Genomic DNA, 15,956 nt, shown 5'->3' with positions numbered 1-15,956 from the left:
ATATTCCTGACTTCAACTTGGTACAACAAAACACCTCCTAGAAACCACACTTTCCATTTGCCTATCGCCTCAGTTGTCCCATTTTCACCAGGTCCTACTTTCTTTGACTCATTTTGCCAATCAGTTCAAGTGAGCATTGTGTAGGTTTCTTAAAATTCATAGTGTGGCCTCCTCAGAGGAAAAGCCACCTTCCCCTATCTACTCCCAGCACCAGAGGCTGGAGCCAGTGGGCTCACCTCCTTCCTTCCTGCAAATGGGTGTCAGTTGCAGGCATGGCCCTGACACTGTACAGGAATGTAATTGCCAGAAGGAAAGCAGAGTCCCAGCTGGAGGAAGAAGCAAAAGAGACGAGAATGAATATGAATAAAAGAGGGAGAAAACTGCATGACACTTCCCTCTTCTCCAAAATAAGAATCTAAGTGACATTTCACCTCTCCAGGCATGACTTTCATTCTTTAGAAGTGAATTCCTTTGAAAGAGAGAAGTGCCGATGAGAGAACAAATCCTGTGTGAAGTTTAACAGTTACTATAAAGGTATATTATACACTCCCATCTGTCAGAAAGACACTGTACACTTTTAAACTGGAGCTCAGGGCATTTTACCTGTTGGTCATGGACGAGGAGCAGATTATTTATAGGTTTCTCTCTACAAAATGTTTTCTTTCTTTGCTTTCTTAGTTTGGAAAACATTACAGAGAAATGCCTGCAAACCAAATGGACTGTCTCTTTAGGGCAAACCTCTTGATTTCAAGAAAGAAAACAAAACAATCACAACTGTGTGGACGGCACAGTTGACATGTACGACAGTAACAGGCACTGAAGTGCAGGACTAACACCTTCTCCTCCCTCTCCTTCTGCTATGGTCTAATTGTGCTGCACTCAGCTTTGTTCTCTGGATGTTTGCGGAACTTTGTCTTATAGGGATACTGGCTGACATTAAGTGACAACCCAGAATTTTGCACACGTGAATCTTGTTTTAATCAAATCAAAAGGAAGGGAGAACCGAAAGTTTAGTTGGTCAAGTTAGAATGAATGAGCTCTCGTTTCAATCATATGTCCTTTTCTGGAGAAGAAATGTAAGTAGCTCAATGAAACTGGAAGTGAACTGCACCCTGGCCCAGGGGCTCAGTGGGCTGGAGTGCCATCCGTCCCTTACACCAGAAGGTTGTAGGTTTGATATCGTCGTTTCTCTCCCCACTGGTGTTTCTGCTTCTCTCTTTCTTCTCTTCCCCCTTCCTTCCTGTCTCTTTTAAATCAATAAAAACATATCCTCCGGTGAGGATTTAAAGCAAAAAAAAAAAAGAAAGCGAATTTCATGTGTGGTTTATGGAAGTCATTACTTCATTAGTCACACCTCATCTCTTATTATAGGCTTTAAAATTTTTTAGATTATATTCAGTACAAACTTCACTGAAAATTTTTTCACTTGTAAGCTCAAATTACATAGTACAAATGCCACCAAGTGGAAGGGCAGTAATCAGAGAGATAAAACAACATCAAAGAGAAGCAATGTGGTGCCACCGGAAAAAAGTCTCTAAGGTCAATACGTTCTTCACAGTTGCTCTGAAATGGTTTCGCTCCCACTTTTTAGGAAATGGGCTATAATTTCAACCATTACGACGAAGTTTATTAGGAAGAACAAAGGAAATCGGAAACCAAGAACTTCCAGGATGAAACCATGTCTAAAATAAGTCTATGTATAGAGCTCTGTGGCAAATTGGTATTCTAAAAACAGATGCGGAAATGTTAAGCAAATAGCATCCATTTTCCTTTTTCTAGCACAAGCCAAGTTTTGTTAGGGCTCCATCCTCTCTGACTCACTGGGTGAGATCTGATGGTGTCAGGGCTGGGAGGGGAGGAGCACATGACCCTGGTGACTGACTGGCTGGGTGACAAAGAGACTAAGCAGAGGCGGACAGGCTTCTGGAAAGAGGACCTGAAACACAAGGTAGAATGGGCACAGAAAGGAGGGGCTGCAGAATTACGTTATCTAGTTTATTTAAATGCGTTATTTTTTAGTATTAACTTATTTTTATTTATTAAAAAATTAAGTGTATGCAGAATTCAAACAGCAAGAAAATACAAGGTGGGGCCTCCAAAATCTAGGAATTTATGAATAAAAAATTGTGTATTTATTCTTACATATTTAAACTTCAGTCACCTTCAAAGTACTCTCCATTTGATAGAAGAAACCTATCAAGTCATTTTTTCCACTGCTCAAAACAGTTTTTAAACGCATCGATTTTGATGCCTTTTAGTGCTTCTGCCGTTTTTTGTTTCACCTCTTCCACATTGGCAAAAGGCTTCCCTTTAAGAAATTTTTTCAGCCAGGGAAACAAGAAAAGTTGCTTGGGGTGAGACTGGGAGAATAGGAAAGGTGGGGCACGGGGATCATGCTGTTTTGGTCAAAACCGCTGAACACTCAGCCAGGTGTGCTTGTCAATCGTCCATCTCGAAATGGGCAAATGCACTGAAAGTCTTCAGAAAAAATTCACTGAGGCTGAACACAGTCTCTCACAACAATACCAGCTGGTACACTGATACAGATGGGTTCCTAGACCACTCACCTAATGGGGGAAGCCTGTATGATGAGGGGCCTGCCCTCCAGAAGATAATTCTGGTTTTTATGGGGGTCCCTCCTTGTAATTTAGGTGAACACTAGGGAAAGCCTTATTTTAAGGACTGTGGTATCTTCGATTCTTAAAAAGGCCACCCAATCCTGTATCTCCAATCCCAACCTCAAAGGCTCGTTTCCATCTAATCTCTTTCCACCTACAAACATGCGCTCCTCCCGAACTCAAACTCCACAAGCCAAAAACTGAACTCAGCACACTTTTCTCACACTCTTCTCTTCCTTCTGCATTCCTTATCCCTGTGACTAACCCCGCGGCCTTCCAGGAACCCAGGCCTGAAAGCACACATGCTCCCCCCTCCCTTGCCCTGCACTGGCTACTTGGAGCCCAAGATTCAGGTCCCATTGCTGGCGCTGCAATTTCAGCACCACCCTTCCTCCCAATGCCCTCCAGTCAAACCCTCATCACCTCTTTGCCGGAACTGTCTTCTAGGGATTCCTTGGCCGCCAGAACCTCCTCCTACCCAATCCAACTCATAAGGGAATCTGGCACATTGATTTCTTACAGCACGGCTCTCAATCACTCAGCAAACAAATACGAACCACGCTATTAGTTCTCCACAGCTGCTCTAACAAATTACCACAAACCAGGAGCTTAAGTCAACACATGTGTGTTACTTTCAGATCAGCATTCCCGAACAAGTCTCCCTGGACTAAAACCAAGGTGTCATCAGCAGGGCTGTCTTCTTTTCCCTGCAGAGGTCAAGGCCTATCTGAGAGATACAGACACCTGACCTCCCCTGTAATTTCTCTGACCGTGACCTCTACAGGGTTTTGGAGGCTCTATGGGAAAATCCTTCCCTTGCCTTTTCCAGCTTCTTCAGGCTGCCTGCATTTCTTGGTGTATGGTTCTTTTCTTCATCTTCAAACTCAGCAACACTGGGCCAAGGCTCTTCATGCTGCCTTCTTTCTAGTCTCTTCTGCCTCCCTCTCCCACATTTAAGGACCTTTGTGACCACAGTGAGCCCACCTGGATAATCTAAGGCAGGGGTGTCAAACTCATTTTTCACCAAGGGCCACATCAGCCCTGTGGTTTGCCTTCAAAGGGCCAAAATAATTTTAGGACTGTGTAAATGTCACTACTCCTTAACTGTTAAGGCCCTCTGAAGGCAACTGCAGGGCTGATGTGGTCCTGGTGAAAATGAGTTCGACACCCCTGATCTGGGTACTCTCCCTTCTGGGGCATTATCTCATGCTACTTCCTCGATGCACGCTAGTACTTACTGTACTACTCAAACTGCGGAACCAGGAGCACCACACACAACTGGACTTCTCCCCGCCCCCCGGCCCCCCTCCCCCACCATTCTCACATTTACACTAGCAGGCTCTCTCCACCCCCTTGTTCAAATTATGAGTATGCTTATCTTTTAAGGCCCATGCACCCACCCATCCCTCTGTATCTCTCTGCCTTCTCTGAATACACAGTGTCCTGTTCCTCTGAATTGGCACATTCAACAGTAACAAAAGGAAAAAGTTTGACCAGAAGAAAATGGTTTCTGGTGCTGCTCTACTGCTAGCTGAGTAACCCTGGGCAAGCCATTTAACATCTCAACCTTGGTTTCCTCACTTGTCAAGGGGAAAGGCAGACCAATTTCTAAGTTCTTTCCAGTTCTGAAGCCCTGTGGAATTGAGAGGATTTTTAGTTACTTCCTTTTATCCCCAAAGCCACTGTCTGGTCAAGGCCACCATCATGTCAACAGATTAAATGCAGCACTCCCTTCCGAAAGGACCATCCCTGTCTCTAGTCTTGTGTCGCTCCTCACCCCCCCCCTAAAAAGCATCTTTCTAGGTAACTCCCCTTTTCAAAATCAGTTAAAGGCTCTCAGGAAAATGTCCAATGTCTTCAACATGGACCCTAGAACCCACCTATGACTGGGCCCGTCCCCTCTGGTTTTCCTGACTTTCATTTCCTCACATGCTCCTCCACCCCGGCCCCCCGACAGCTACCTGCCCCCTCTCCTCAGAGCCAGTCCTTGAGTGCCTACTTCCTCTTTCTACCAGAGATTCCTGCTTATTCTCCTGGCAACCTACCTGACCCTCCCAATGTGACTGAGGTGCGCTTCTGTGCTTCCTTGGCAACTGAGCTTTTGACGCTCTGTGGGTGGGAATGTCAACCTCCACCACCTCCACCACTGGCACTGACTGGTGTTTGCCGCCTGAATTCTGCAGCAGGACGTTCGGCTACCCATGGCCACCCAGAATCAAGATGAGAGTTTCCAGCAATTTTTTGCAGTTTCACATGGCCACGTGTTTAATTTCTGGCCAAGGAGACAAAAACACAAGTGTCTAAGGGCAGTTCTGGGATCTCTCCCTAAGAGAAAGCATGAATGAACCCACTGCCCTTTCTACTTTGTCTCCACCTCTTCCCTGCTGCCTGGGAGATGGCACCACACTCTAAACCCGACATACAAGGAGTTAGAAGGAAGCTATGACTGGTCAAACCAGCTCTGGACTTACCACCCTCTCACCCTGCCCCAGCCCTTTATGGGAGGCAGAAACTTCACCTCTGTTTTGAGATCCCATTATTGGAGCCACTATTATTTTTAGATCTCCATCACTTCCATGACACACGTGGCCAAAGCTACAGTACCAATAATTATCTTTTCATTCAAGTACATATCTCCCCTCTACCGGATTATAATCTCTTTGCCAGCTGGTGAACTGTCATGTGTTCCTGTGAGATCCATGCTCCTTAGCAGAGGGTATAGCACACAGAAATCTTCAACAGCGAGTACGAATGACCGATGAATTAATTAGTGACCATATGGTTGCTGAAGCCGACAGGCTCTGTCCGACCTACACAGTCCACCAGGGCTTGATGCTGTGGCCAAACAAAACAAGGTTAGAAAGGTGTGTCGGTTTCCACCACTATTTCATCCTGGGAGAGTCGGGTGCCCAGACGCCAGAGTTGATGCCCCTCCTTGCTTGGGCACTGTGACACTGGCGTGATCTGCGACTGGCATGTTCTACCTAAATGCTCTACAAGAGAATATGCAAATAAGCAAGGCCCTTTAAAATACTAACATGTGTCACCTCTTCTCCTGGACATGTGAGATGTCTAGCAATCTGTATGGTCTGAAGGCTGCTGCTGCTCTACTCCAGAGGGAAGAGAGGCAACCCTGGGCTGGGAGGCTGGCCTTCCAGAGTCCCAAGCCTGGGTAGACTTCCCATTCATGAAATACTATGCATTCCCAGGCTATCGAAACACACTCACCTTCACAGAGCCATAAGCACAGATTACTGAATGGATTACACTTAAAAGATACATATTTAGAGAGACACAGATGCAAATAATTGCTAGATATTTAGTATATGACAGGTGGTATGTAGGTACCCAGGATATAGAGATTGACCTGCCAGACGCTTAGGAGAGAAAGGAAAGCGCTAGCCATTCTCATAAGAATGAAGAAACTGAGACACAAAAAAGGTCAGGCATTCAGAACCAAGGTTCTGCATGACGGCTGAGTCCGTCAAAAGGATCAAAGTTCCTAGGGTGTGAGGCTTTGACTTATGAATAACAGGACTTTTTCTGTTACATCTGCTTTGCTTTTGTGTTTTTGTTTTTGGTGGGAGCAACTGATGAAGCAGCATTCAAATATAGTCCATGTGAAACAGAGATGGGGGCAGACAAAGTACGTTTGGGGAAATAAAGTCTGTGGTGTGTTCAGAGCCAAAAGTTCAGATAGGAAAGTGGCAGAAAATGAAGCTGGATCAAGGATGGCCCCCAAATAGGGTGGAATGAAATGATCCTACTAACATGTCAGAAAACGGCTGTGACAGCAGATTAGGGACCAGAACACAGGCAAGATGGAAAGGAGCCTGGGAGAACTGTGCTCACCCAGGAAGGGGCCGATATGCTTCTAGGGGCAGACAATGGAAGAGGAAGGGGCGGCAGAGAGGCACAGGGCGGAGCCTGAATGGACAATCCGCGGTGAACAGCGTGGAGGGAGTGGAGGAAGGATGTGGCTGACGGGAAAGAGAAGGACTCGCACAGTTGCCAGCTCGATGGCATGGTTGGTGGATGGCAGTGCTTCTGACCATGTTAGCCAACGTGAGAAAGAGGTCTGCAGGGTGTCCAGGTGAGGCCCACTGATGAAAAGTTATGAGGCTGGAGTTACAGGAAATAAATGGGTGAGAAATATCTGAGCTGGATAATGCGTGAGTGGATAGATACTCGAGTCCAACTATATTACTCACTGAAATCGGTCTTTCAACAGTACCTTGCATACTATTCAACTAAATCCTGAGTTCTGGAAAGCCCTTTAGAATATGCCAGTCCTATTTCTTTAAAGGATGAGACACTCAAGCACGAAGCTCTGTATCAGGGCTCAAGGAAGAGCACCTCCCTCACTGTGCGATGTGCTCATGGCCACCTTCCTTCGGGGTCACTGAGCCTTTTCGAATACCACTACTCCTTGCCAAGTAAACAAAAAGGAGCTGCTCTCAAAACAAAGCAAGGACAATATCTGTAGCATTCTCTTGGGAACATGGGGGTTTTGAGATTCTGTCTTTCAGATACTGTCTTCTGTAGAGAAGCTCTCACCTGTTTCACAGGGCAACCACCTTCTTGGCTGAAGTGTACTTGTAGAGAAGACAGTCAGTGCCGAAGCACTGCTCGTGGTCCTCGAGATCCGCCGTGTGCCTCAGCCGGATCCCTCGAAGACCTTAAAGAGGCTAAACTCTACTTCTACCATATTCCTAACATTAAATCAGACTGTAATTACAAATAGCTGGAAGGGAAACATTTAAGAGGTGCTTAAGCAACATTTTCTGCTATCTGCAACTAATAATTCTTATCTGATTGCAATCTCGACTGGTGTGATTACTTGAATATTCAAAATAAATCATCATGTTCTCCAACCTCATTTGTACAAAATATACAAAAAGTGTTGTCACCTCAGTAGAATTTTTTTAAAAAGGGTGGAAAAACATAAATTCAAACCTGTGTAATATAAATAAGGGTTAGAACTTACTGACAAAAGTTCTATATTGGACACATCGTCAACCTCCCAGAACTCTGTTTCCCCTAGCTCTGTATCAAGAGCTGCAAATGCAAAGATAACTACTTAGTTCTAACAGGCCTGCAGCATGCCGGGGTGGCTAGTGGCCAGCAGCGTGCCTGAGTTTGAATCCTTGGCTCTGCCGCCTGCCAGCTGTGGAGCCTTGAACAAGTCACTTGACCTTTCTGTGCCTTAGTTTCCTCGTCTATAAAACTGGGGCATCTACCTCAGGGGGGTTTTGTGAGGCCAAAATGAATAGATGTAGAGGACCTCAGAAAAGTGCCTGATATGTGGTACTGGCAGCTGTATTCAGTACCCCACAGATCAGCCTCATTCTTCTTATAAACTGCAAAGTATTCCACTGCCCAGCTATAGTATAACTGATTCTTCTGAAGGACATGTCCTCCACTCTCTCAATCTTTTGCTAATATGAACAATGCTTCAGTGAACATCCTATACAACAGAGTAATCTTTTTATCATGACGATCAAATGAAGTCGGTACCCTACTTAACTTTTGTGTATAATACTGATGGATTGAATACCCTCCAAAGAAGCACAGGTATTATGACCTTCAAGTTCTAACAGAAGTGTCAAAGAGATGGAATAACTTATGCCAGAGCTGACACAGCCATAAGTGGCAGGGTGGGAACCCTACCCAGATGGGTAGCTGCTAACCTGAGTGGTGTTTTCTGCAATTTGCTTTCTGCAGCTTTTCTTAATTAAGAGAAAAGCGAAAAACAGTAGATGAGTTTATCAGTGTATTTCAGATCGACAGTGAAGATAAATATTCAGAAGTTCCATTAAAAATTTTTTTCAGAGGTGCATATCAGCTCACAATTTGGGCGGATGAAGGTATCAACAACTTCTTCAAATGTTAATTTATTTCGTCTGCCAAAGACTAAAGCAAAGGTACCCTGAACACTACCCTGGGGACAGACACCACATTGCCAAACTCCCAGGGAAGCAAAGGAATAATTATTGAATTTGGTATCATGAGAACTAATCTTTGGGGAAAGAGAAATTCCTAATAATTATTTTGTAAAAGTGTCTACTGTGCCAAGACAAAGTGGAACAGGTACTCTGGGGTTCAGATAAAATAAAAATCTGAGTGGCCAATTCTCCATCATGACTTTATGAGGTCTGATTAGCAGGGACTTACAAAAGATTCATTCTGACAGGGTGAAACTGTTGACAACAGGGAAATGAAAGGGCAAAGGTAGAGCTCAACAGAGACGGGACCTGTAAATAACACACGCCACAAGGGGCAAACTCAGGGCCCGTGGGCCGAATCAGCCCTCCACCTTGTTTCTACCCGGCGGCAGCGCGCTCGCTTACCCATATTTTCCAGACCATAAGACACACCTAGGTTTTAGAGGAAAACAGGAAAAAAAATTTTGAAGCAAAAAATGTGGTAAAATATTTAGTAACATAAATAACATATTTTGCCAATGTAAATGTAAACAGAAATCAACAGCAGCATTAACAACCATTATTCCTCCCAAATTTGGGGGGCGAGGTGTGGGGGAGTGTGTCTTATAGTTCAAAAAAATACAGTAACTGTTAAGGGCAGTTACATTTATACAGTCCTAAAATGACATTTGGCCCTTTGGAGGCAACCGCTAGGCTGATGTGGTCCTGGGGAAAGTGAGTTGGACATGCCCAGCATATGCTAACAGGAGGGGACCCACCCAGTATAAGGATTGCAGTTAGAAATCGACCGGCTTGTGTCAAGAAAATAGTTTCTCCTAACTTGAGGAAGCATGACAATACCAGCGCTAAAAATCTTAAAGCAAATAAACAATTTCCTAAATCCAGTCAACAAGAAGATGGAAGTCTAACCTGAGATATAAGGAATACTGAGACATTACACAGAACTGCACTTGAAAGATCAATGTCAAGGGAGGAGGAGGAAGGATGGGAGTGTTGTCTCATGGAACACTCGCCAAGCATGAGTGTTTTAAATTCAGGCACCACACGATTCCAAAAGTGAGTGCCTACAAGTCAAATAAAAATGTTGCCATGGGAGAAACATGCCAGCTGGGAGCCCAGTAGGAACCAAACTGGTGTGTCGGGGTTCCCACTAGAGAATCTCAACATTAGGGCAGGTTACCTTCCTAAACAATTCACTCTGTGATGCCAAAATATCTGCTAAGGTTATGTGCAACCACTTAAAGAGAAAACTGTCATTTCTATCCCTAATTCTGACATCTACCTTTCTAAGACCTAAATGATTTCAACTTTCATTCTCTATACTCGGTCAAACAGAAAAAAAAATCTGCTCGTGGCAAAAGGGAAGACAGATTCGGTTCTGCAAGGGACCTGAAAATCACCTTAGTTTAAATCTTTTATTTTTAAAGAAAGAGAGACCAAAGCCCAGAGTTGATTTTCTTATGGTTGGTGGCCAGTTAGGACAAGAAATCGTGGAGGCGAGGTTCTATACAAGGATGATGCATCCCACCTTCAACTACTATGCCTTCCAATCTTCTCTCAAATTACGTCAGTCATTATAAGCAAAGAAATATGCATGTGTTTTTCATAATCTTGTACCATGAGACAAACATCTTTATTTTATTGTTTATTTTAACATCTATTCTGTGAACTGAGGTAACCCAGCTGATGGAAGGAGCCAAGGAGCCCAGAAGCCTTGGTTCTTACTCTTGTCTCCACCAATAACTGGCTGCTTGAGATTTAGCAATACCAGGATCTGCCTTTTTCTCACCAATGACACCATATTTTGCTGTGTATAATGCTCACCCACATTTCTGACCCGAACTTTCTGGAAACAAATCTTTTAATTTTTTAATTCAATTATTTATTTATTTATATTTAGAAACAAAACCAATGACTGTATTCCAGGGTATTATTTTGCATATGGTATTGTTATTGCTTTCTACAGTACATAAGCATAAATAAAAGAATTAAAAACATTTATATAGATATGGAATTAGTACTACCCATGAATAATGAGCACCCTTAATTTTCCCTCAAAAATTTGAGCAAAAATGTGCATTATACACAGTAAAATGTGGTACTTCATTAAAAGGTAGGAAGCGCCCTAATTACAGCAATATTAAAATGTGCAAAAATGCTTGTAGTGATTTTAAGATGCCACTGATTATAAGCTGTAGCTCTACTCAGATATGTTAAAATGTGAAAAACTGTGTCTAAAAATGGATGAAATGTGGAGAAAGATGATTTTGCACAAGGGCAACAACAACAGAAAAGGGAGCTGAAAGAGCGGCTACAAAGAGGAGGAACTGAGACTCAAGGGGAAGAAAATGGGTTGTGAGGACAGGCACCTAGACTGTTAGGTTATTTCCACCTGATTACAAAGCTTCCTCCCTCTCCCGTTATGTTACCACACTTCTTCTACCACCCAGTAGTAAGAGTGCCCTTCCTCTAGTTGACCCTTGAATTCAATTGGTCTCCAGGTCACAGAGACCTAATCCTAGCAATAAACTGATTCAATTAGCTCTCTCCAGCCTGGGTTCAGGGCCAAGGCTCCAGGTGAGGCTTTACCACTGCCCTGACCTCCTCTAACAGCCTCCCAGACAATCTCCAAATCCCCAGCCTCTATCCAGGCCAATCCATCCTATATGTTCTGACAAGACTCATATTTCCGGAGCACAGCATTCATAATGCACTCCTAACTCTAAAGCCTCAGTGGTACCCTGTTACCAAACAAACACCTCAAGGAGAAAGAGCAGGCTAAGAGGTACAACGACCTGGCTGAAATGCTTTGTGACTGTGGGCAAGTGTCTAAACTTCTCTGGGCCTCCATTTCCTCACCTGTAAAGTAGAAATGCTAATAGTACCAATTATTAGTAATTGAGATAAATCCACGTAAAAAATGCTCAGTGCCAGATTTGACACATAATAATAGTCCAATGAAAGTTAGCCATTATTAGTACCAACAATTTGCCTTTCTAACCTTTTCTTCCACTTCTGCCCTATCAGTTTCAGCCAACTGGGCTACCTGCTTTTTGCTCAATAACTCTATACTTGTTTGCTTTCCAAACTCCCTCTCTCATGCCTGTCCTATCTCTATAAGATTCCTCTATGAAACCCAAGCCTAAATTCAAATGTTGGTTCAATTCTGTTTAGTTTAGTCCCAGCATCTCTTTACGACTGGCAGTCTTGGAGGCCTTTACAGCCACCACTGTCGCTCACTTTCCCCATGTCCACACATGCTCTTCCTGAAGATGCAGTAACAGCCAACTAGGTGCGGTGCGACTTAAATCTACTTGCTCAGTTCTGGGATGGACCCCAGATTATAAGATTTACATTGTTCTAGTTATTACTTCAAGGAAACAAGGACTACATCCATCTCTAGGCCAAGGACTTTCTGTGGAAGGTGGAGGGAAGGAAGTTCCCACATGAGAATATGGCGACAGGAGGGTTGCTGGCAGTCATCTTGCAAAGTCAGACTGTGGATATAACAACATCTGTGAACACTTTGGAGGGACAAGCAAAAATTCTGCCATCAGGACGTTTTGGGTCAGGTGGTCATTTAAGCCCATCTCACTTGGGTTTTGTTTCCTGCACCAGAATCACCCTAACTAGTCCAAAATATTAAGTACTTACAGGGCTAACATGGACAGCTCTGCTATAAAGCTTTCTCAAATATAGTTAGACAAGACCCCCGGAAATCTGCTTTGGATCCCCTTTTAGCCCAAGGTACAGACTAGGTATGGGATAAAAGGATTAAAGTGTAAGCCAACTCAAGAAGCCCTTTGGAGTCAGGAACTGTGTCCTTCAGCTTTTGTATACAACCTCTCCTGCCATCGCACACACTCCCACTACCCCCACATTCAATAGCTGACAAGTCAATGCATAAATAAAAAGAATGAATCAAACATAGGCTAAAAGGAAGGAAACGGACTTTAGGCAGATTTGAAAGATGACAATTTGTTAATCTTGCATGGCTTGAAGATGTACCTTTGATTATGAGGTTAAATTTTTAAGTTACAGAATAACAGAGTTGCATAAGTGGCATATAGCCCACTGAATAAATCCTGGCAGCATAAGGACAGACAAAGGAGCAAGTATATTGTACAAGAGACAAAGCTATATGATTTGGAAAAATCTCTTGGCACATCTAGGCCTTAGTTCTTATCCTTTAAGAAGGAAGTAGGGACAACAGTTCTCACAGGATGGCATAAAAATTCTGTATGGCGAGCAACTATTTACAGGAGCAACTAGTCACATCAAAAAATACCTCAAACTGAATGTATGCAGAGAGTTATGGTTAGTTAACGGAAAAAGTGTCCCATCAGGAATAGAAGAGTTGGTAGGCAACAGAGGAGGAACACAAATTCAGAATAATTACAGAATGTTTCAGGGGAGAGGAAGGATGTGGCCAAATCAGAAAGAAGTAAAACCATTACTCACACTCTCTACTATCTACTTAGGCATCGGTCACCCTAAAGGAAGGGAACCAGGTTTTCCTTGATTTGTGTAATTCAAGTGGGAAATACAATAGCCAAGGATCGATATACTCACCTACAGCAGTAAAAGGACAACCAGTAATGATGATGAATGCAAACAAGGAGGTAATGCAAGAAAGATCCTTGGAAGATCCTTGTGATCGGCAAATATCCAAAAATCAAGGACTCTAACCAAAAAACAAACTCTGTTGATCCTAGGAAATGAGATCTTACCTCATTTTTAAAAGTGACTTCATAAGGATACTAAAATTAGTGTTTGTGAAAACCTACTTTCAATATTTTCCTAGTTATTTGAGATTTCTAGGTTTCAGCACTGGCCATATCCCTTAAACCTCACTTACCCTTCCACAGAAGAAAAAAAATAAGTGAAGAAACATTTGGCAGACCCATGTTGGCTCTTTCATTTTATCGTCTCTTGAAATCCATATAACAATTCCATAACATGAAATCCCCACTTACAGATGGAAACTGAGTCAAGGGGATGAGGGTAGTATGTGAAGTCATGAGATATTTTCCTTGAAAAATATGACAAATTTTAATATGCTTTCTACTTTCACTTTTCAGCAAAGTTCTATCCTATATTCTGCAAAATTAGCTATCTGTAACCATCAACATTTTCCCTTTTGTCTTCAGTTAAAAATGGAGGAAAAAGAAAAATGCAAAAAGAAAAACACTACCAAAAAGTTCCTGGCAATGAGAAGTTACAATCTGGGGTAGGAATCTCAAAAGGACATGAGTGACATTTCTCTTGCAAGTACAGACCTTTCCTGGAGAATCCCAGGCAGTGTCTAAGCTGACTGACGGAGTGATCATCTACTCGTCCCCTACCTCACACAGATGCAAAATAAAAGTGTTCGTCCACGGCCAGAAAATGCAGAAACGGCTATGCATGTATCTGTAGATTCTGTACCGAATGCTACCGGCTGATATGTTCGGGCAAAACAAGTGCAAACCAACAGGTTGTATCTACCAAGGGGTTAGGGGAATAAGTTACAAAGTCTAACGAGCAACATTAGCTCTTCCGTACAACCTTGTTGAGCACTTCCTGCCACGGATCCCGATATTAAAGAATTAAGGCTGCTTGCTCCCCACAATCCCCTCGCCCGCACCCTAGGGTTGTCCAGACCAGCTAATATGTCAAGCACTGTAAAGTGCACCCACCCCCAAGTTCGCCAAACGCATTCTGTAAATTTGCAATCAAGAACCTACGAGATAAGCTTAACAGTCATGAGGAGGGGAAAGCACCACCCTTCAAGTGCAAGGCACGTAACGGTTGCCAGCTACAATTCGAAAGCGCTCTTCCTCCAAGCAGGACTCCCTCCACCCCAGAGCAGTAGGGTGGACTCGGGGAGTCCGGGTAGGGGCGGGGTGAGTCTTACTGCCGGAAACTGTAAAAGAGCACTTTTCCTTAATTTTCCAACAGACGCGACCCGGGGGCTTCCCCCGGCCCGGAGCCGCGCCCTGACCTCACGCTTCCCTTCCAAGCCCGCCGCTCCTGCCTCGCCCGCGCCCCGACTCCTTAAAGGGCCGCCCGGTCCTTCTCGAGTCCCCGCCCCCTCGCTTTCCCACCAGCCTCACCCCTCCCCAAATTACCTCCAGTTGCAGTTAATCAGGTTTTAGTAAACACTGAAGTAGTCCGGGGCTAGCAGGCTTCCCTGGAGAGGGGCGGGGGGTCGAGGCATGGCAGGAGGGTCCCCGCACCGCCTCTTCAGAGCAGGCCTAAGGTGGGCGCGCCCTGGGTCTCCGCGCCGACCCGACCTGCGGTCCCCGAAGGCTCTCCGAACTCACCCAGGTTTTGTTCTCCACCAAAGAAAGAGCTCTGTTTCAGAGGGCGCCTCCCTGGACCTCCACCCGCGAGTTCATCCCGACCCGGCAGGCGGACCTGAGCGCACAAACCCATCCCTTCTGCCTGGGGTGTGGGCAGTGTGTGTTCCCGCGACTCCTGTCAGCTTGCAAAACTGCCCGCCTGCTGCTTCCACGCGCGGAACAGGTGAGGCAGCATCACGGTGCAAACTCCCGCGGCGCCCAGGACGATCCATCTCCCGCCCGCACAGCTTCTCCTGTGCACTCAGTCCGCCCGTCTGTCCTGGGGGGCCGGGTTGGGGCCCCCCGAGCCATCCGCCAAGGCTCTTAAGCCACGCGGGCGGAGCGCGGGCCGCGCCGGCAGCTCTTCCTCCGCAGCAGGTCCAGGACCTAACCGCGGTTCTCCGGTTCCTGCCGCACGCTCGCGCGAGTGTCATGGCCGAGAGACGGCCCAGGCGAAGTTTCCTGGAGCTAACGGCTTACCTCTTAGCCCGAGGGGCAGCAGCAGCTTTGGGAAGCAGCGAGGCAGCAGCTAGAGCGCCAGTTGCCAGCTGGAGCCGAGGACGACGTCGGAGGGAGGTACCAGTCGCCAGGAACCTCCGAGAGGGAAAGAGGAAGGCGCCGGGTATCTACAATCAGAACGTGGGCTGACCGTGACGTCACAATGGCGCCGCCAGCCAATGGGGGCCCCGAAGATGAATCAAGCGCTATGATGTCATGCGGCCCCGGAGCCAATCGCGAGACAATAGAACTTTCTTGATTGTAAATTCCAGAATGCGATGCAGTGGGGAGCCTAGGCCCGTATAGGTCCGATGTGGTTTACGTGTTTCTGGGCAGTTTTATCCCCTTTCCTTCTAATAAGCCTGCGTGGAACGAAGAGCGTGCGCAATAGCGGCAGTGAAGTTCCCGATGCCCTGAACTCTGATTCTCTCAGTGCCAGGGACGGCGTGGTTGTGTGGCCGTGCTTAGACAGCTGGAGACCGCTATGGTAGAAGTCCTTTCTACCGTCCTAAAAAGGATCTAGTTCTCCTTCGGTTTAGCTACAAAGGGTTAGATGCCTACAGAGACCACTG

The 15,956-nt window shown here is 45.2% G+C and overlaps 1 protein-coding gene across 4 annotated transcripts in view; it reads right to left on the bottom strand.

Annotated features, from left to right (window-relative positions):
- ELOVL5 (ELOVL fatty acid elongase 5) overlaps positions 1 to 15,516 on the bottom strand; it is a 75,589-nt gene extending 60,073 nt beyond the window's left edge. The window contains exon 1 of one of the 4 annotated variants that reach the window (XM_037159565.2): positions 15,367 to 15,516. Coding sequence is in view for 1 of the 4 variants with exons in the window: in XM_053668289.1 (XP_053524264.1) it covers positions 14,869 to 14,980 (112 nt within the window). In the remaining 3 variants the exon portion in view is untranslated. Of the gene's footprint in view, positions 1 to 13,842; positions 13,867 to 13,908; positions 14,097 to 14,868; positions 15,113 to 15,366 lie in introns of those variants that run through there. The other 3 variants (XM_053668289.1, XM_053668290.1, XM_037159567.2) reach the window with 3 other exon arrangements.
- Between the last annotated feature and the right edge of the window lie 440 nt (positions 15,517 to 15,956).

This window comes from Artibeus jamaicensis, unplaced genomic scaffold (assembly GCF_021234435.1).
Source record: "Artibeus jamaicensis isolate MK-2021 breed Jamaican fruit bat unplaced genomic scaffold, CSHL_Jam_final contig_484, whole genome shotgun sequence".
NCBI lineage: Eukaryota > Metazoa > Chordata > Mammalia > Chiroptera > Phyllostomidae > Artibeus > Artibeus jamaicensis.
The sequence above is the reverse complement of the archived record's forward strand: the minus strand, read 5'-3'. Positions and strand labels throughout refer to the sequence as shown.